Source organism: Monodelphis domestica, chromosome 4, assembly GCF_027887165.1.
Source record: "Monodelphis domestica isolate mMonDom1 chromosome 4, mMonDom1.pri, whole genome shotgun sequence".
Taxonomy (NCBI): Eukaryota; Metazoa; Chordata; class Mammalia; order Didelphimorphia; family Didelphidae; genus Monodelphis; species Monodelphis domestica.
In genome coordinates, this window is record NC_077230.1 from 426,666,775 (window position 1) to 426,688,415 (window position 21,641).

The window sequence follows — 21,641 nt, forward strand, 5'->3', positions numbered from 1 at the left end:
ATATTCCCTCTTTCTCTATATCCCCTTCACCCATTTTCCCTCAGTTCCTAACTCTCTTTCTCAGGTGTCCACCTAGGAATAGATTAATTCATGGCTACAGGCAGGCACAACTCATACCTGTCCCAAAGATTTTAGTTTTCATTAGTGGTAGAAGGTAGAAGGGGGACAGAAAATAGATATTAGTTAATTGGAAAAATAAATAAATTAAGAAAAAGCTCTTTTCAACCACAGGTGTCAAATACATAGCCTGCAACATTCCCAGGTGCTGCATGAACCAGGGGAAAAGGTAATTGGAAAATAGTTAACAAAAGAAAATGACACAGAGATAATTATATGATCATTTAAAATGTGTGCTTTCATCATCCTCATGTACAGATTGAGGCCAATAAAAAATCATTCCACCTCTAAAGTATATCCTGTTGGTGTCTGACTTCCCCAAGGTCACTTCCCCACTTCACAATTCTATCTCTCCCCCCTGATCTCCATTCAGAACATTCCTAGAGGCAGGGACAGGAAGTTGGGATATCCCTAAGGTTTGTAACAATAAAACTGCATGAAATAAAAGGAAACTAAGGCCAGAGATGATCTCTCTATGGTCCTGCTGTACATTAATGTGATTATGGGAATGGAGGGTCTGTCATCTGTACATAGGAAAGTCAGACCAGTGAATTAATTGGGCAGCAGGAATTCTCCAGTGGATCCAGCTACTGAATGCTAAAGCCAATAGATCAGAACCAGGCTTCACAAGAGACATGCTTCCATGTGGCATTTAATGCCACAAAGAGGAAAATATATGTCCAATGGTGAATCTCTTTGTGTGAAAGGAGACAAAGTTTATATCTTCCTTTCCATCTCCAGAATTTCCCTACCAAGGGGAATCAAGGCCAGCCCCATTGCATGACCATAGCTTATACTCCAACCAAGACTAGAAATATTCCGTGGTTCCACAGCACCAAGGGAAAGGGATTGAAGGAAAGAGTTTTGGGCAGTCATTGAACCTGCGGTCCTAGAATTTGGGAGATGAAGAAGGTTGTATATCACTAGGACAGAAGAGAATAATACAATATCAATAACAAGGATGATGAAGACAACTCACATGCTTTTTATACCTACCATATAAAAAGGACCTTTACTCATAGAATGCTATTATATACAGAGAAAATGTAATTCATTTTTCCAGATAAAGAAACTGAGGCCTCAAAAGGAGGAGTCATTTACTACACAGAGAGTAGACAGAAAAGAAAGGATTCTATCCAAGTTTTATGATTCTGAGCTCAGGGCTCTTTCTACCAAAATGCACTGTGCCATGGGACCGGGGGGGGGGAGAGAGTCACTTTTGTCTATTTCTGTCATGCCAGGGAAAGAGAGAGCCCCACACAAAGTTGGGGGCCCAATCCAGATACTCACCATAGATTATAATATTCTTGGTTGCAGTACGCGTCAAACCAGTGAATGAGTTAGATGCAGTACAGGTATAAGTGCCAACATCACTCAGGGATGCAATAATAGAAAATGTGGCTGAGTTGCTGACTGGTTGTCCATTGTGTAACCAAGTGAATTGTGCTGCAGGGTTAGAATCAGCAACACAGCTCAAGGTAATATTTGCCCCAGGAGGGTACTCATCGGGGGAATGTACAATTGTGGTGATATCTGGGCCATCTGGAAGAAAGAGAAGGATTCCATATTGAGATTATGGCAGAAATAAGGGGGCATCTCCTAGTCTATAACCCATCACCAAGAACCACTGTGTCTCCCTGATCCTCCTTTGAGCTGGGAAATTCACAACTCATCTTCTACTTTTCCAGTGTGGATCTGAACTTGGAACATCTTAGGGCTTTCTCCAGTTCAGGAGCCTGGATGGCCACCCTCCACCAGAACACATGACAAGGCCAATTTGGGCTCCCTAAAGATGAAAGGGGTTGGGAGCCTCAGAGCCTAGCTCTTTAGCTCTCTGAGGAGGGATGGAATTAGCCTGGCCTCTAGGAACACACCACCAAGCTATAAGCAGGCACCATATAGGAAGAACAAATTTACTCACAGGCAACATCCAGTGTGAATGGATCACTCCTATTGCGATAAAATGGGTTCTCGATTTCACACACATAGGGCCCTTTGTTAACTCTTCTTGTGAGACTGCGGAGAGTGAGTGTCCTCCTATCTGGCGACAGCTGTATCCTGAGACCAGCTGGGGCAACTCCGTTTATGAACCACTTGTAAGCGTGAATTTGACCTGTAGCATTGCAGGTCAATGAGAAGTCTTTGGTCTCCACTGCAGTATTGTTGGAGGTGAGAATGGTAGGTTTGGACAGTGGCGCTGTGCAGAGAATAGACAGAAAATGACTGTGTTGGTTCTTTTTCTTACCTTATAACCAAATAAGTGGTTTGGAAGTGGCCTGTTTAAGACCTTGGCAAGGCAGGAGGCCAGAGACCAAAAACCTGTGATTTCAATGGCAAGGACACCCCTTTCTCTGGTGCAGATCACAACTCCTCCAGGCCTTAGGAAAAGTTCAGCTTCAGTTCCTGTGGCTGACAAAGACATTCACATGGAGCCCAAGCCCCGGGTGCTCAGTCTTTCTGGCCTGAGGCAAGTAGGACTGGGGATGACAGACCCCAGACAGAAAAATCTGGGGAGATTTAATTGCATCTATCCAGGAATTCACTGAAGCACTATCACTATTAGAACAACTTGAAGAAGAACCTGAAAAGATTCAAGTTGTAACTTCTATGTGTGACATACCCACAGATATACCACAAGGGGTGTTTGCAAAATATCAAAATGATATGAGTTAGACTAAATCTATTACTCCTGTTAGGATTGAGGTCAGGGACAAAGGACTCTGACAAAGGACTAATTACTCAAATTTATAAAGAGCTAAATCAATTGTACAAAAAATCAAGCCATTCTCCAATTGATAAATGGGCAAGGAACATGAGTAAGCATCTTCCATATGAAGAAATCAAAACTATTATTAAGCACATGAAAAAGTTTTCTATATCACTTACAATCAGAGAAATACAAATCAAAACAACTCTGAGTTATCAACTCACACCTAGCAGATTGGCTCATATGACAGCAAAGCAAAGTAATGAATGCTGGTGGGGGTGTGGCAAAGTTGGGGCATTAATGCATTGCTGATGGAGTTGTGAATTGATCCAACCATTCTAGAGGGCAATTTGGAACTATGCCCAAAGGGCATTAAAGAACAGTCAGCAGTGATTCTGAACAACTTGGAGGAATCTACGAGAAAAAAACACTATCCACATTCAGAGGAAACACTATGGGAGTAAAAACACCCAAGAAAAACAACTGCTTGAATACATGGGATGAAGGGATATGGTTGGGGATGTAGACTCTAAATTAACATCCTTGTGCAAACAACAACATGGAAATAGGTTCTGATCAAGGACACAAGTAAGACCCAATGAAATTGCACATCAGCTGTGGGAAGGGTAGGTAGAGGGGAGGGAGGGAAATAAAGAGATTATTGTAACCAAAAAAAATTAAATTAATAAAAAAAGAAACGATAAACAAGGGGCAGCTGGGTAGCTCAGTGCATTGAGAACTAGGACTAGAGATCGGAGGTCCTGGGTTCAAATCTGGAAGAACTATACACAGTAACAGCAATATTGTACAAGGATCATCTGTGAAAACTTGGCTACTCTCAGTAATGTAATAATCTGGGACAATCCTGAAAGATTTATGACAGGGAATGTTATCCACTTCCAGAGAAAAAAAACTATTGGAGTTTCCTTTCATATTAGTATATTTGTTGTTTTATTTTGGAATTTGGTTACGTATAAATATGCTCTTACTACAATGTCCCAAATGCAGTGTTTTGTACAACAATAAAAATACAAAAGAAAAATTAAGGAAAAAAGAATTAGTAGAACATTAATGGTCATGATTTACCAAGCTCTTTACAGATATTATTCCATTTGATCCCAAGTCACTCAAAGAAACACTGAACAGAATGAGTTCAAAAACAGAAACTTCAGATTTCTCTGAATTAATGCAGAATGAAGTGAGTAGAACCAAGAGGGTGATTTATACAATAACTACAGTGTTCCGAAGTCAAAGAACTTTGAAAACTTGGGACCTCTGATCAATGCAGTGGCTAACAAGGATTGCAGAAAACCCATGATAATGGGTTACTCACTTCCTACAAAAACCTACAGACTTCCTATGAAATCAGCTGCCTCACTTCAGAAATGGGATGCAGTCAGGGTGTATGTTGCAACAGATATTTTTTGAGCATCAGAATTTGTTTTCCTTGATTGTCCATGTGGCATCATAGGTGTATTTTAATCTTGAAACAATTATTAATATATCAATAGTGCAACCTATATTCTTATATACCAGATTCATGGGCAAGTAGTTCTTGATCATTGTATTTAATAGGTACTGGATTAATTCTGACCACTCTCCAAATTTACAGTCCAAAAGTCAGAAGAATTCCTGGGTAGGCTGCCACAGGGTCCTGGTTCCCACCTTGTCAGACCAGATTCCATACCAGGTCACATGTTTGAATAAACTCCTCCTCCTTGATCTAATGGTTGTCAGTTGAGCCAATGTTAACTCTTATGCCATGTTACATGATCATTAGCTACCTCCCATTCCCCATTCCTTGATCCTCCAATAAAAGATTGAGGAAATATGTAGTTTACTCTTTCTCTCTCTCTACTAGAATCAGAGGAGCACACATTAAGGCTTTTTAAGCACTGTCTCTGAGTCTTTCTTCTTTTATTATATTCCCTCTTTCTCTATATCCCCTTCACCCATTTTCCCTCAGTTCCTAACTCTCTTTCTCAGGTGTCCACCTAGGAATAGATTAATTCATGGCTACAGGCAGGCACAACTCATACCTGTCCCAAAGATTTTAGTTTTCATTAGTGGTAGAAGGTAGAAGGGGGACAGAAAATAGATTTTAGTTAATTGGAAAAAAAATAAATTAAGAAAAAGATCTTTTCAACAACAGGTGTCAAATACATAGCCTGCAACATTCCCAGGTGCTGCATGAACCAGGGGAAAAGGTAATTGGAAAATAGTTAACAAAAGAAAATGACAAACAGATAATTATATGATATTTTAAAATGTGAGCTTTAGGCATCCTCATGTACAGATTGAGGCAAATAAAAAATCATCCCTCCTCTAAAGTATATGCTGTTGGTGTCTGACTTCCCCAAGGTCACTTCCCCACTTCACAATTCTATCTCTCCCCGCTGCTCTCCATTCAGAACATCCCCATAGTCTAGGAGAGGAAGTTGGGATATCCCTAAGGTTTGTAACAATAAAATTGCATGAAATAAAAGGAAACTAAGGCCAGAGATGATCTCTCTATGAACCTGCTGCCCATTAGTGTGATTATTAGACTGAAGATTTTGTCTTCGATACATAGGAAAGTCAGACCAGTGAATTAATTGGGCATCAGGAATTCTACTGTGGACCCAGTTACTGGAGGCTAAAGCCAATCATCCCTTTACATGGATAAGAATCAGGTTTCATAGCAGCCATACTTTCATGTGACTTTTTATGCCACAAAGAGGAAAAATAGAGGTGCAATGGTGAATCTCTGTGTGTGAAAGGAGACAAAGTTTACATCCTCCTTTCCATTTCCAGAATATCCCTGCCAAACAGGATCAAGGCCAGCCCTGTTGCATGACCAGAGCTTATACTCCAACCAAGAATTAAAAACATTCTGTGGGTCCATAGCACCAAGGGAAAGGGATGGAAGGAAAGATTATGGAGCAGTCATTGAACCTGCAGTCCTAGAAGTTGGGAGAAAAAGAAGGTTGTATGCTACTAGGACAGAAGAGAATAATACAATATCAATAACAAGGATGATGATGACAATTCACATGTTTTTGTGCCTAACATGTAAAAAGTACTTTCCCCACATAAAATCCTATTATATACAGAGCAAATATTATTCACTTTTCCAGATGAAGAAGCTGAGGATGTGAAAGGAGGAGACACACTTACCACACAGATAATAGACAGAGGAGGAATGATTAAATCCAAGTTTCATGATTCTGAGTAGAAGGTTCCTTCTACCACAATGCAATGTGCCATGGGACCACGGAGGCAGAATGTCACTTATGTCTATTTCTCTCCATGTCTATTTCTTCCAGGGAAAGAGAGAGCCCAACACAAAGTTGGGGGCCCAATCAAGTTACTCACCATAGATGATAAGAGTCTTGTTTGCAGTGCGCGTCAAGCCAGTAAATGAGTTAGTTGCAATACAGGTATAGTTTCCAATATGATTCAGGGATGTAATAATAGAAAATGAGGCTGAGTTGCTGACAGATTGTCCATTCTGTAACCAAGTGAATTGTGCTGGTGGGTTAGAATCAGCAACACAGCTCAAGGTAACATTTATCCCCGTTGTGAACTGATCGCTTATATGGTCAATTGTGGCAATATCTGGGCCATCTGGGGGAAAAAGAAGGATTCCATATTTAGATTATGGCAGAAAAGAAGGGCATCTCCTAGTCTGTAACCCATCACCAGGGACCACTGTGATGCTCCTTTGAGCTGGGAAATTCACAGCTCCTCCTCTACTTTTACAGATTGGATCTGAACTTGGAAGATCTTAGGGCTTTCTCCAGTTCAGCACCCTGGATGGCCACCCTCCACCAGAACACATGACAAGGCCAATGTGGGCTCCCTAAAGATGAAGGGGTTTGGGAACCTCAGAGCCTAGCTCTTTAGTTCTCAGAGAAGGGACTGAATTAGCCTGGCCTCTGGGAACACACCACCAGGCTTTAAGCAGGCACCATATAGGAAGAAGCAATATACTTACAGGCAACATCCAGTGTGAATGCATCACTCCTATTGCTATAAAATGGATTCTGGATTTCACACTCATATGGCCCTTTGTTATCTCTTCTTGTGAGCCTGCTGAGAGTGAGTGTCCTCTTATCTGGCGACAGCTGTATCCTGCTACCAGCTGGGGCAACTCCGTTCATGAACCACTGGTAAGCGTGAATTTGGCCTGTAGCCTGGCATGTCAATGAGAAGTCCTTGGTCTCCACTGCAGTAATGTTGGAGGTGACAATGGTAGGTTTGGACACTGGCGCTGTGCAGAGAATAGACAGAAAATGACTGTGTTGGTTCTTTTTCTTACCTTATAACCAAATAAGTGGTTTCGAAGTGGCCTTGTCTAAGACCTTGGCAGGCTGGAGGCCAGACACCAAGAACCTGTGATTTCAATAGCAAAGCTCCCCCCTTTCTCTGGTGCAGATCTCATCTCCTCCAGGCCTTAGGAAAAGTTCAGCTTCAGTTCCTGTGACTGACAAAGACATTCACATGGAGTCCAAGCCCCGGGTGCTCAGTCTTTCTGGGCTGAGGCAAGCAGGACTGGGGATGACAGACCCCTTCATCCAGCACCTGGGCTTGGATTTGAGGCCTTTATAGCTTGGCAGAACCACCAAGAGTTTATGATTCCTTGGCCTGGGCTTTCGGAAGCCAGTGTTCCTTACCTTGACAGCTTGATAAGGATATTGGGAGAGGTTGGTGTGGATAGACCAGGGACAGGCCACAGGGAGACTGTGCTCAGAAAGGGAAACATTACTTTAATTCTGAAGAGGAAAGAAAAGGAAAGGCAGAGAGTGGAAATAGATCAGTTAGTATCAGGGAACAAAAGGAAGAGCCTCAGGTTTGGAGTCAGGTCAGACCTGGTTCAAGTCTGGAGATTTCAAACCCACAATAACATCTCTGGTGCCTAGGACATGATTTGTCCACAGGAAGTAGTGCCTACCCTTTACAGAAGATTCTGGAATTCCCTGCTTTGGCCTCTCCCTTTTCCTTAGGTGTTTCCTACCCTATAAGATAAGAATGAGAATGTTGAAGGTGATCTTCAAGCTCAGATATGGTTTTATGCTGGGAATCTAAACTAATGGGGAATAATTTTCCCAGAGTCTTCATGGCCCAAGGAGAGACCTTTCCTTATCTCTAGTTGGAAGTAAGGCCTTGCCACTGAGAGAGATATGTATGCCAGAGCAATCTCTGGGGCACATGCATGAGGATCGTCAGGCTTCTGTCCTGGGTCATCCATGGCCAGCTGTCTTAAAAATAATTTCCAAATTGATAGTCATAAGTTAGAAATATTTCAGCTTCCTTGACCTTTCTCCTTGTTATTTTGGTAGAGCTTGCACTCCATCCCTGGGTCTCCATTGGGAAGTTTAATGTGAGGAAGAGTGAGCCTCCCATTTGTATCCAGTAAAGCCAAGTGACACTGGCCAGGACAGTGACAAATCTGAGGTCAGCTAGCTACCTTTTGTAGTGGGGGGAGAATATGAAGGAACAGTGAGCATTCTCCTGCCATGAAGGCCATGGTAGGACTTTTTGGAAGGTGTTTTGGCAGCATCAATGGATATAGTGCCTGACATGACATAGTGACTAGTGGTAGCCTAAGAGGGAGAAAGACCTATGTTCAAATTCTGTCTCAAAATGTTACTGGCTGTGTGTCTTACTAGCAAGTCCCTATCTGTGTCTCAGTCTCCTGATCTGTTAAATGGGTAAAATAATCTCTCATTCCAAGTGTTATTGGACCAAATGAGAACATATATAGAAGTTGTGTATAAATCCTGAAAATAGACCAAACAACGGTTCAGAGGAAGGAAAGTACAGAGTGTGAGTCTGAGTACCAAATGTAGACTCATGCTGTCTGAGCACACAATGCATGGCCAGAAGTATCTGAAAGGCCTGATGCCCTTTTGTGAATGGCTAAGGTTTAATGACAGACCAAGAACACTCAAGGATAGTCTGTAGGCAATAGAGAGTCATGAGCAGAGAAGAGACTAGAGCACACACATATTTAATTGAAGGACCAATTGAGGGCACTAGAGATGCTTAGCCCAAAGAAGAGAAGACTTGAGTGGGAGAGGAGACGTGTCTCCATGGACTGGTGGAGTTATAATGGGTTCTGTGACCCTGCCAGGGGATGTTCAGTGGCTTACATTGATCAGGTGGGGACTATTTTCCTTTCTCCTTACAGCAACATTCAGGTACCTTTTTATCTCTTGTCTATCACAGAACAACCCTTTTTTTAACCCTTACCTTCTGCATTAGAATCAATACTATGTATTGTTTCCAGAGCAAAAGGGCCAGGCAATGGGGGTTAAGTAACTAGCTCAAGGTCACAGAGCCAAAGAGGATCCAGTTTTAATGGACTAATTCCCTGATCATTTCTCTTCCAAAAATGATTTGGGATGCCTTGGGGAACTAACTGAGTAGGATTCCTGGCCTGACTCTGCAACAGTGCTGAGACCCATAAACAGGTTCACATCCAACACAATCCCTTCATGGGTGAGGATGGACTCCAACATTTGCCCCTCTATGATCAGATGCAAATCAGGCTGGCTCAATCATCCCTGGCCTCAGATATTCCTCTCTTGCTATTGGTCTCCTTCTGTCCACTAGGTGGAACTACCAGGTGTGACAAGGAAATCACTTTTAAAAGACTGATATATATTAATTTAAGGTCGCCAAGGAATTCAGCTATGTAATTCCTTAATGAAAACTCAAGTCAGTTGTCAACCTTTTATGGAGTTTTAATTACAAACAGGAGGAAGAAAGGAATTAGAGATAGAGAGATAGAGGGAGAGAGAAAGGGGAGAGAAGGGAATAGGGCTTGAATACCCCTTCTGTTTAGGCTGGGCCAAAAGGCCCAAGCCCTTAGATAGCTGGGGCAATGAAAGGAGATCAGTCCCTATTACTCACGTGACCAAATATGGAGAAACAGTCTCCAGGGCCCCCACCTTCAGGTTCCTTCAGTGCAAGCTTCTCAGAGCATACCTCAACCACTCAGACAAACTCCTCAATCACCCCCAGTCTTCAGACCCTCCTATCCTTCAGGAAAACCCTCCAAGTTCCCTCCCCTCAGTCCTCACATCTCCCAATCACCTGTCCATCAATTTCCCTGTGCCAATGGAGGCTCTAGCTTAACCCAGGACCACCCAGAGGTCTCTGGCCTTTGCACATGTCTGTTGAAGGTCATATTTTCAAATAATTAAATCTTTGATCCTTTGCTACAGCCCTTTCTAAATCCTGTTAACCTGAGGAGGATAGAGATTGGAATAATTAAATTTTGATCTAGGCTGCAGCCCTTACTCAATCCTGTTAGGACTGAATAGGGTGGAGATTGATTCCAAGTATCTCCATTGTATCAATTCTAAAATCAATCATGACTCAAAGAAATTCCTGTTCTATGCTTTAAGCATAGGTCAAAGTCCTTTCCATTGTTCAGCAAAAGGTTTCTGTCCTAAAGTAATCTTAAGAAGGGAAGAGGAGGAAACTCCCATGCCAATGGGGTTCACATTCCAATAGCCAAGACCCACTATCAATAGGGAATTTTTCAAGTATGAAATTTCCCAATGGTGAAATTTCCAACATTTATAAGTCTAAGAAATTTTGAGGTTTACACAGGACAGGAAGAACTCTGGCTCATAAAAAGTTTCAGAGTAGCAGTTGACACCTAATGTGATCTAGGGCATCTTAACCTCTCTAGGGCTGTCTGTGGATACAACTGACTTCAGTTCCCTGGAAAGATCAGGAAATGTCCAATTAAACAGAAAATCCTGAAAATCCAAAGAGAATTTAATAAAATCAAAAGAAAAAATGCAGAATTAAATAAATCTAGTATCTGTTTTTTTCTTTTTTTAATAAAAATACAACTAAATAGATGAGCCATTGGTTAATTTCATTAAAGAAAGAGGAAAACATAATTACCAAAAGCAAAAATGAAAAGGATGAATGAGTTAGCAATGAATTTGAAATTAAGGAAATTCTGAGCAATTATTTTGAGCAATTATGTACCAGCCATAACTCAGAAACAAAGAGTCATTGAAGGGTTACATCTAAAAAGCAAATCGGGAAAGGTTTTACAAAGTTATAATTGTGGATTGTCTTATGGCTCAATTAATATGGAAAGGCATTGAATATGTGGTTTCAGGTTTAGGATGGTATCCTCATGAAATCTGGGTACCCATTGCTAAAGATATACTACAGAAATATTTAGTCTTTCCTATTAGCATACCCCATTACTATTACCACCTACACTCCACAAGGTTAATTTTCTTTTTTGTCCCAACATCCTGTTGTTTTTCCTAGTGTTCTAAGAGATCTTCCAGTATCAGGACCTAATGTTTATGTTGATGCGAATGCTAGTTATAAGGCAGGAGTATACAAGGAAGGTAGCTACCTGTCATTTTTACCACTCCTTTTTCTTCTACCCAACAAAATGAATTAACAGCTGTTTTGCTAGAATTTTGGTTATTTCAGGAGCCTTTCAACCTCATAATGGACTTTAAATATGTTTTTCAGTCTTTGCAAGGTGTAGAACAAGCTGTCATCAGATCTACTCAAAGCAATGTACAAATGTTATTCTGTAAATTACAAACTGTCATATGACAAAGGACACATCCAGTGTATGCCATGCATGTACGCAGTCATACCAATTTACCTGGACCTATTTTTAAAGGAAATGATATCATAGATCAAGCTTTGATTGCTCAATGTTATCTAACTGATATGCAATTAGCTGAGGAATCCATCATAGATTTCACCAAAATAGTACTGCTTTAGGCCAAATGTTCCAACTCACTAAAGATCAAGCCAGGAGTATTGTTAAAAAGTGTCCTAATTGTGTTCCAAACCATCCCCCAATGTATATTGGTGTGAATCCCAGAGGCTTAAGTAGTACAGATATAAGGCAAATGGATGTGACTCACAAACCGTCCTTTGGACAACTTAAATATATCCATGTCACTGTGGATACTTATAAAGGGTTTTTATGGGCTTACTTTTCAGATGCCTGGTCCCCCCAGAACATTTAAAACAGATAATGGACCTGCTTATACTTCCAAACAACTTTTTCTTTTTTGTAAAACTTGGGATATTCAACACCTCACAGGTATCCCATACATTCCACAAGGACAAGCTATTGTGGAGCATAGTAATCAAATACTAAAAATGTTTCTTTTAAAACAAAAAGGGGGAGACAGCACCCCACATCAACGATCGGCAATAACTGTATATACTATAAATAATTTGATCTTTACTTCCAATAATATATCCAGAGCTGAAAATTTTTTCTCTGCATTTTCTTATGAACGAAATTGAGGTACCACTACTCCTGTATTCCCTGCTACAGAAGAAAAATTTGTCATATGGAAAGATGATGATCAATCCTGGCAAGGACCTCACCCAGTGGTCCTGCAAGGCCAAGGCTTTGTTTGTGGCTCCACAGATAAAGACAGTGTATGGCTCCCTTCCTGCTGAGTTCAAGAGACCGACTGACCATAAAGAGAAGGACGAGAAGAGGACTCCGGAAGCCTCACAAGGAGACTCGACTACGTCTCAATAAGATACTGACTCTTCTACTTCTATTCCAGAATTTAAGTACAGCTCCTGGAATAAAGAGATGGGTTTTTTGGGAACAACCACCTTGGGTAGAGTATGTCGGCATGGGACACACTTTACCGTAAGTCATCTTATATACAAAAACTAATTCTGATATTCCTGGCATTTACCATTTTGAGAGACAAGCTAAGGACAATAATCAGGCCAATAATTGTTTGTGTCTTTCAATTGGACTGGACTAGTTGAGGCACCCCCAGTGTGCCTCACACGAGACCATCCTGAATGCCTGCCCCTCAGATCTCTGCAGGCGCATTATTATGGTCATCCTGACCTGTCAGACTCTTTCTGGATAGGATCTTATCGTGTAGACAAAGGGGTAAAATATAAAGGGTACAGCCAACTGCAATATTTAGTTTGGCTAGGGGAATCTTGTGATGGTACTTGGGGACAAGAAATACCTATTTGTCCTTCTGTGATGGAATATGAACAAAGAGACACTGTTAATATGTTTCCTCCCTTGCTATTGTGTAGATCTAAAAGGGCACCATGTATTCATTGGAAAAATATGATTTGGGTATCTTGGCATAACGACACAAGGTGTATTGGAAAGAAACTGGATTCTTATAAATTTCATCATAGTTTTATAGGAGGATACAGCTTGCCTTTGTGGGTGATGCCCCCAGAGCTAATTGGTTACGTTCTGCTAATTTCATACAGATTTTGATTGATTATGGAAAGACAGCCCTGGCATTGGATAAAGTAAATATGTATCACTATGTTAATGTTTCTAATAATGGAAAAGTCCAAAAACCAGTAAATACAAGTGTTACATTAGACATTCAGACTTGCCTAACAGGGGGATATGCTTTTATACCTACAGTAAATAATCATCCTGAAGCTGAACATTACTGAAATAACAAGCAAAAGAGTTAGATATTTGAATATTGGAATGTAACCTGTAGCAACTGTAGGGTCAGTTACTGTGTAGGATCACAGGTGGATGGGCCTGTCTTAATCATTAAGTGACCACGCATGGCCCTTTTTGCCACTGAACATGAAGATTCATAGTATGGTAGCCCAGGGGATCAAATTCTTTATGTATTACAACAAAAAATAAGACCACAACATAAATGATGTATTACTTGTATTGCATTAGGCATAGTACCATTAGTTTCTTCATTGGCTTCTACTATAATAGATTCTGTATCTTTAGCACAATCAGTATCTAACTTACATTCTCTTGAGAATGACGCCAATCATTTGAAAGCATTGGCTACAAATGTAACCTCAGCATTAGAAAGAGAAAAAGGAGACTTCCGGTTAAGATGGCGGCTTAGAGAAAGCTGAAGTTCAGATCTCCGGAAAACCCTTCCCGACTGATCTCAAACTAGAAGCTCCTAAGGCGCCGAAATTCAAAAGGATCAACAGCACAGACCCTGGGAACCCTCCTCCTGGACCTGGACCCGGTTCAAAAGGTACGGCTCCCCTTAAAAGCCAGAACCCGAGATCCCTCGGACCTCAGGGGTAGGAGCGCAGAGTCCAAGGCTCCCGGAAGCGGCAGCCGCGCTGGGCTCAGAGAGCAGGGTCTGAGGAACAATAACCCTCAGGGTCTTCTACCCAAGTCCCAGTCTGGGTGAAAGTTACTGCCTGGGGCCTCCGCTGCAAAGAGCCTTTCGGTCCGGGTGAAAGTTACTGCGTGGGGCCTCTGCTGCAGAGAGCTGGTCAAAACAACAGCAACCCTCAGGGCGGGCAAGACAGCCTCACGGGCTGGATCCTGCTATCCAAGTCTCAGTGAAAGTCTGTGCTCTCGGAGCTTGGGGAAGCTGCAGCCCATCCCCCGCAGGCCGAGGAAACAGCCTCACAGCCAGGGATTCTGAAGGCAACTTCCGGAAATCGAGCCAGGGGGAGAGTGTGGCCTCGTGGTCCGACCCTTCCATTCCAGTTCCAGTGAGGCATATTCAGTTTAACCCAGGGAAAGCTCATAGAACCATCTGCCCAGGACTGCCTCTGAACACCAGACAGAGGCAAGAAAAACTAATCCTCCACATTCAGAAATGGCAAACTCCACAGAACCACAGAAGCCCCAAAATACCAAGAAAAATAAGAAGAAAGGGGCGACTCTGGACACATTCTATGGAGCCAAAATACAAAATACAGAGCAGATAGAAGAAGATATACAAGAAAATTCTCCAAAATCTTCCAAAGGAAATAGAAACTCTCCACAAACCCATGAAGAATTTGAATCAGAAAGGACCAAAAAGATGGAAGCCCTCTGGGAGGTAAAGTCGGAAATGATGCAAAAGAAATTCACGCATCTACAAAACCAGTTTGACCAAACTGTAAAAGAAAACCAGGCTTTAAAGCAAGAACTAATAAAGCAAAGCCAAAACACCAAGAAATTAGAAGAGAACATAAAATATCTCACCGACAAGGTGATAGATCTGGAAAACAGGGGGAGAAGAGAAAATTTAAGAATAATTGGACTCCCAGAAAAGCCAGAAATAAACACCAAACTGGACATGGTGATACAAGATATAATCAAAGAAAATTGCCCAGAGATTCTAGAACAAGGGGGCAATACAGCCACTGACAGAGCTCACAGAACACCTTCTACACTAAACCCCCAAAAGACAACTCCCAGGAATGTAATTGCCAAATTCCAAAGCTATCAAACAAAAGAAAAAATCCTACAGGAAGCCAGAAAAAGACAATTTAGATATAAAGGAATGCCAATCAGGATCACACAAGACCTTGCAAGTTCTACGCTGAATGATCGTAAGGCATGGAACATGATCTTCAGAAAGGCAAGAGAGCTGGGTCTCCAACCAAGAATCAACTACCCAGCAAAACTGACTATATACTTCCAAGGGAAAGTATGGGCATTCAACAAAATAGAAGACTTCCAACTTTTTGCAAAGAAAAGACCAGAGCTCTGTGGAAAGTTTGATACCGAAAATCAAAGAGCAAGGAATACCTGAAAAGGTAAATATTAAGGAAAGGGGAAAAATGTTATCTTCTTTTACTCAAACTCTCTTCTATAAGGACTACATTTATATCAATTTATGTATACTAATATGTGGGGAAAATGTAATGTATAAATAGGGGGTAAAGAAAGACCAAATAGAATAATGGTTCTCACACAAAGATTCACAGGGGAAGGGGAGGGGAAGAAAACTCCTATAAGAAGGAGAGGAAGAGAGGGGGGGGGTTTACTTAAACCTCAATCTCAGGGAAATCAACTCTGAGAGGGAAAAACATCCAGATCCATTGGGATCTTGAATTCTATCTTACCCAACAAGGGTAAGGAGAAGGGAAAACCAAGGGGGGGAGGGGGAGAGGGAGAACAAAAAGGGAGGGAAAGAGAGGGGGGAGGGGGAGGGAACAAAAAGGGAGGTACTAAAAAGGGAAACATCAAGGGAGGGGACAAGGGGGACTGATTCAAAGTAAATCACTGGACTAAAAGGTAGAGCCGAAGAAGAAAAGGTTAGAATTAGGGAAGGCAATCAAAATGCCAGGGAGTCCACAAATGACAATCATAACTTTGAACGTGAATGGGATGAACTCACCCATAAAACGTAGACGAATAGCTGAATGGATTAGAATCCAAAACCCTACCATATGTTTTCTTCAAGAAACACACATGAGGCGGGTTGACACCCACAAGGTCAGAATTAAAGGATGGAGTAAGACCTTCTGGGCCTCAACTGATAGAAAGAAGGCAGGAGTGGTAATCATGATATCTGATAAAGCCAATGCAAAAATAGACCTGATCAAAAGGGATAGGGAAGGTAATTATATTTTGTTAAAAGGGACTCTAGACAATGAGGAAATATCATTAATCAACATGTATGCACCAAATAATATAGCACCCAAATTTCTAATGGAGAAACTAGGAGAATTGAAGGAAGAAATAGACAATAAAACCATACTAGTGGGAGACTTAAACCAACCATTATCAAATTTAGATAAATCAAATCAAAAAATAAATAAGAAAGAGGTAAAAGAAGTGAATGAAATCTTAAAAAAATTAGAATTAATAGACATATGGAGAAAAATAAATAGGGATAAAAAGGAATACACCTTCTTCTCAGCACCACATGGCACATTCACAAAAATTGACCATACATTAGGTCACAGAAACATAGCACACAAATGCAAAAAAGCAGAAATAATGAATGCAGCCTTCTCAGATCACAAGGCAATAAAAATAATGATTAGTAATGGTACATGGAAAACCAAATCTAAAACCAATTGGAAATTAAACAATATGATACTCCAAAACCGTTTAGCTAAAGAAGAAATCATAGAAACAATTAATAATTTCATCAAGGAAAATGACAATGGCGAAACATCCTTTCAAACCTTTTGGGATGCAGCCAAAGCGGTAATCAGAGGCAAATTCATATCCCTGAAAGCTCATATTAACAAACAAGGGAGAGCAGAGATCAATCAATTGGAAATGCAATTGAAAAAACTCGAAAGCGATCAAATTAAAAACCCCCAGCAGAAAACCAAATTAGAAATCCTAAAAATTAAGGGAGAAATTAATAAAATCGAAAGTGATAGAACTATTGATTTAATAAATAAGACAAGAAGCTGGTACTTTGAAAAAACAAACAAAATAGACAAAGTACTGGTCAATCTAATTAAAAAAAGGAAGGAAGAAAAGCAAATTCACAGCATTAAAGATGAAAAGGGGGACAGCACCTCCAATGAGGAGGAAATTAAGGCAATCATTAGAAATTACTTTGCCCAATTATATGGAAATAAATACACCAATTTAGGAGAAATGGATGAATATATACAAAAATACAAACTGCCTAGACTAACAGAAGAGGAAATAGAATTCTTAAATAATCCCATATCAGAAATTGAAATCCATCAAGCCATCAAAGAACTTCCTAAGAAAAAATCCCCAGGGCCTGATGGATTCACCTGTGAATTCTATCAAACATTCAGAGAACAGTTAACCCCAATACTATACAAACTATTTGACATAATAAGCAAAGAGGGAGTTCTACCAAACTCCTTTTACGACACAAACATGGTACTGATTCCAAAACCAGGCAGGTCAAAAACAGAGAAAGAAAACTATAGACCAATCTCCCTAATGAATATAGATGCAAAAATTTTAAATAGGATACTAGCAAAAAGACTCCAGCAAGTGATCAGAAGGATCATTCACCATGATCAAGTAGGATTCATACCAGGGATGCAGGGCTGGTTCAACATTAGGAAAACCATCCACATAATTGACCACATCAACAAGCAAACTAGCAAGAACCACATGATTATTTCAATAGATGCAGAAAAAGCCTTTGATAAAATACAACACCCATTCCTATTAAAAACACTAGAAAGCATAGGAATAGAAGGGTCATTCCTAAAAATAATAAACAGTATATATCTAAAACCAACAGCTAATATCATCTGCAATGGGGATAAACTAGATGCATTCCCAATAAGATCAGGAGTGAAACAAGGATGCCCATTATTACCTCTACTATTTGACATTGTACTAGAAACACTAGCAGTAGCAATTAGAGAAGATAAAGAAATTGAAGGCATCAGAATAGGCAAGGAAGAGACCAAGTTATCACTCTTTGCGGATGACATGATGGTCTACTTAAAGAATCCTAGAGATTCAACCAAAAAGCTAATTGAAATAATCAACAACTTTAGCAAAGTTGCAGGATACAAAATAAACCCACATAAATCATCAGCTTTTCTATATATCTCCAACACAGCTCAGCAGCAAGAACTAGAAAGAGAAATCCCATTCAAAATCACCTTAGACAAAATAAAATACCTAGGAATCTATCTCCCAAGACAAACACAGGAACTATATGAACACAACTACAAAACACTCGCCACACAACTAAAACTAGACTTGAACAATTGGAAAAACATTAACTGCTCATGGATAGGACGAGCCAATATAATAAAAATGACCATCCTACCCAAACTTATTTATCTATTTAGTGCCATACCCATTGAACTACCAAAATACTTCTTCACTGATTTAGAAAAAACCATAACAAAGTTCATTTGGAAGAACAAAAGATCAAGGATATCCAGGGAAATAATGAAAAAAAAACACATATGATGGGGGCCTTGCAGTCCCAGACCTCAAACTATATTACAAAGCAGCAGTCATCAAAACAATTTGGTACTGGCTAAGAAACAGAAAGGAAGATCAGTGGAATAGACTGGGGGAAAACGACCTCAGCAAGACAGTATACGATAAACCCAAAGATCCCAGCTTTTGGGACAAAAATCCACTATTCGATAAAAACTGCTGGGAAAATTGGAAGACAGTGTGGGAGAGACTAGGAATAGATCAACACCTCACACCCTACACCAAGATAAATTCAAAATGGGTGAGTGACTTAAACATAAAGAAGGAAACCATAAGTAAATTGGGTAAACACAGAATAGTATACATGTCAGACCTTTGGGAGGGGAAAGGCTTTAAAACCAAGCAAGATATAGAAAGAATCACAAAATGTAAAATAAATAATTTTGACTACATCAAACTAAAAAGCTTTTGTACAAACAAAACCAATATAACTAAAATCAGAAGGGAAACAACAAATTGGGAAAAAATCTTCATAGAAACCTCTGACAAAGTTTTAATTACTCATATTTATAATGAGCTAAATCAATTGTACAAAAAATCAAGCCATTCTCCAATTGATAAATGGGCAAGGGAAATGGATAGGCAGTTCTCAGATAAAGAAATCAAAACTATTAACAAGCACATGAAGAAGTGTTCTACATCTCTTATAATCAGAGAGATGCAAATCAAAACAACTCTGAGGTATCACCTCACACCTAGCAGATTGGCTAACATAACAGCAAAGGAAAGTAATGAATGCTGGAGGGGATGTGGCAAAGTAGGGACATTAATTCATTGCTGGTGGAGTTGTGAACTGATCCAACCATTCTGGAGGGCAATTTGGAACTATGCCCAAAGGGCGACAAAAGAATATCTACCCTTTGACCCAGCCATAGCACTGCTGGGTCTGTACCCCAAAGAGATAATGGACACAAAGACTTGTACAAAAATATTCATAGCTGCACTCTTTGTGGTGGCCCAAAACTGGAAAACGAGGGGATGCCCATCAATTGGGGAATGGCTGAACAAACTGTGGTATATGTTGGTGATGGAATACTATTGTGCTCAAAGGAATAATAAAGTGGAGAAGTTCCATGGAGACTGGAACAACCTCCAGGAAGTGATGCAGAGCGAGAGGAGCAGAACCAGGAGAACATTGTACACAGAGACTAATACACTGTGGTATAATCGAACGTAATGGACTTCTCCATTAGGGGCGGTGTAATGTCCCTGAACAACTTTCAGGGATCCAGGAGAAAAAAAAACACCATTCATAAGCAAAGGATAAACTATGGGAGTGGAAACACTGAGAAAAAGCAACTGCCTGAATACAGAGGTTGAGGGGACATGACAGAGGATAGACTTTAAATGAACACTCTAATGCAAATACTATCAACAAAGCAATGGGTTCAAATCAAGAAGACATCTAATGCCCAGTGGACTTACGCGTCGGCTATGGGGGGTGGGGGGGAGGAAAAGAAAATGATCTATGTCTTTAACGAATAATGCTTGGAAATGATCAAATAAAATATATTAAAAAAAATTAAAAAAAAAAAGAAAGAGAAAAAGAAATTGAAACAAGTTTTTACAAAAGTATTATGATGTTACAGAAAAATGTGACTGATCTAACAAATGAAGTAGAATATATCATTGAAAACACACATGAAATGTGTTTATAGATATACTGCATTTTGCTTACTATATAAGAGTAAATAATGACACAAAAACATTCCTATATATCCTAAAATCCTATTATATACAGAGCAAATATTATTCGATTTTCCAGATGAAGAAGCTGAGGATGTGAAAGGAGGAGACACACTTACCACACAGATAATAGACAGAGGAGGAATGATTAAATCCAAGTTTCATGATTCTGAGTAGAAGGTTCCTTCTACCACAATGCATTGTGCCATGGGACCACGGAGGCAGAATGTCACTTATGTCTATTTCTCTCCATGTCTATTTCTGCCAGGGAAAGAGAGAGCCCAACACAAAGTTGGGGACCCAATCAAGCTACTCACCATAGATCATAAGAGTCTTGTTTGCAGTGCGCATCAAGCCAGTAAATGAGTTAGTTGCAATACAGGTATAGTTTCCGATATGATTCAGGGATGTAATAATAGAAAATGAGGCTGAGTTGCTGACAGATTGTCCATTCTGTAACCAAGTGAATTGTGCTGGTGGGTTAGAATCAGCAACACAGCTCAAGGTAACATTTATCCCCGTTGCGAACTGATCGCTTATATGGTCAATTGTGGCAATATCTGGGCCATCTGGGGGAAAAAGAAGGATTCCATATTTAGATTATGGCAGAAAAGAAGGGCATCTCCTAGTCTGTAACCCATCACCAGGGACCGCTGTGATGCTCCTTTGAGCTGGGAAATTCACAGCTCCTCCTCTACTTTTACAGTTTGGATCTGAACTTGGAAGATCTTAGGGCTTTCTCCAGTTCAGCACCCTGAATGGCCACCCTCCACCAGAACACATGACAAGGCCAATCTGGGCTCCCTAAAGATGAAGGGGTTTGGGAACCTCAGAGCCTAGCTCTTTAGTTCTCAGAGAAGGGACTGAATTAGCCTGGCCTATGGGAACACACCACCAGGCTATAAGCATGCACCATATAGGAAGAAGCAATATACTTACAGGCAACATCCAGTGTGAATGGATGACTCCTATTGCTATAAAATGGATTCCGGATTTCACACTCATATGGCCCTTTGTTATCTCTTCTTGTGAGCCTGCTGAGAGTGAGTGTCCTCTTATCTGGCGACAGCTGTATCCTGCTACCAGCTGGGGCAATTCCGTTTATCAACCACTGGTAAGCGTGAATTTGGCCTGTAGCCTGGCATGTCAATGAGAAGTCCTTGGTCTCCACTGCAGTAATGTTGGAGGTGACAATGGTAGGTTTGGACACTGGCGCTATGCAGAAAATAGACAGAAAATGACTGTGTTGGTTCTTTTTCTTACCTTATAACCAAATAAGTGGTTTGGAAATGGCCTGTCTAAGACCTTGGCAGGCTGGAGGCCAGACACCAAGAACCTGTGATTTCAATAGCAAAGCTCCCCCCTTTCTCTGGTGCAGATCTCATCTCCTCCAGGCCTTAGGAAAAGTTCAGCTTCAGTTCCTGTGACTGACAAAGACATTCACATGGAGTCCAA

The 21,641-nt window shown here is 40.5% G+C and overlaps 1 protein-coding gene across 1 annotated transcript; it reads right to left on the reverse strand.

Moving 5' to 3' along the window:
- Nucleotides 1-273: 273 nt before the first annotated feature.
- Nucleotides 274-21,424, reverse strand: LOC103100533 (carcinoembryonic antigen-related cell adhesion molecule 5-like). Its single transcript, XM_056825364.1, has 6 exons — nt 21,126-21,424; nt 20,504-20,755; nt 6,801-7,076; nt 6,179-6,430; nt 2,039-2,314; nt 274-1,659 (listed from the first exon to the last, which is right to left on the reverse strand). The coding sequence occupies exons 2-6, from the start codon at nt 20,535-20,537 to the stop codon at nt 1,331-1,333; spliced, it is 1,167 nt and encodes a 388-aa protein (XP_056681342.1). The 5' UTR covers nt 20,538-20,755; nt 21,126-21,424; the 3' UTR covers nt 274-1,330.
- Between the last annotated feature and the right edge of the window lie 217 nt (nt 21,425-21,641).

What these genes read in the sequence shown, in the direction of transcription:
- LOC103100533 (XM_056825364.1), bottom strand. Translation starts at nt 20,537, where the DNA reads ATGCGCACTGCAAACAAGACTCTTATGATCTATG. An exon ending in CAAGACTCTTATCATCTATG is followed by an intron (nt 2,315 to 6,178) that starts GTGAGTAACTTG and finishes TTCTCTGCACAG; the next exon opens with CGCCACTGTCCAAACCTACC. An exon ending in ATTCACACTGGATGTTGCCT is followed by an intron (nt 1,660 to 2,038) that starts GTGAGTAAATTT and finishes TCTTTCTTCCAG; the next exon opens with ATGGCCCAGATATCACCACA.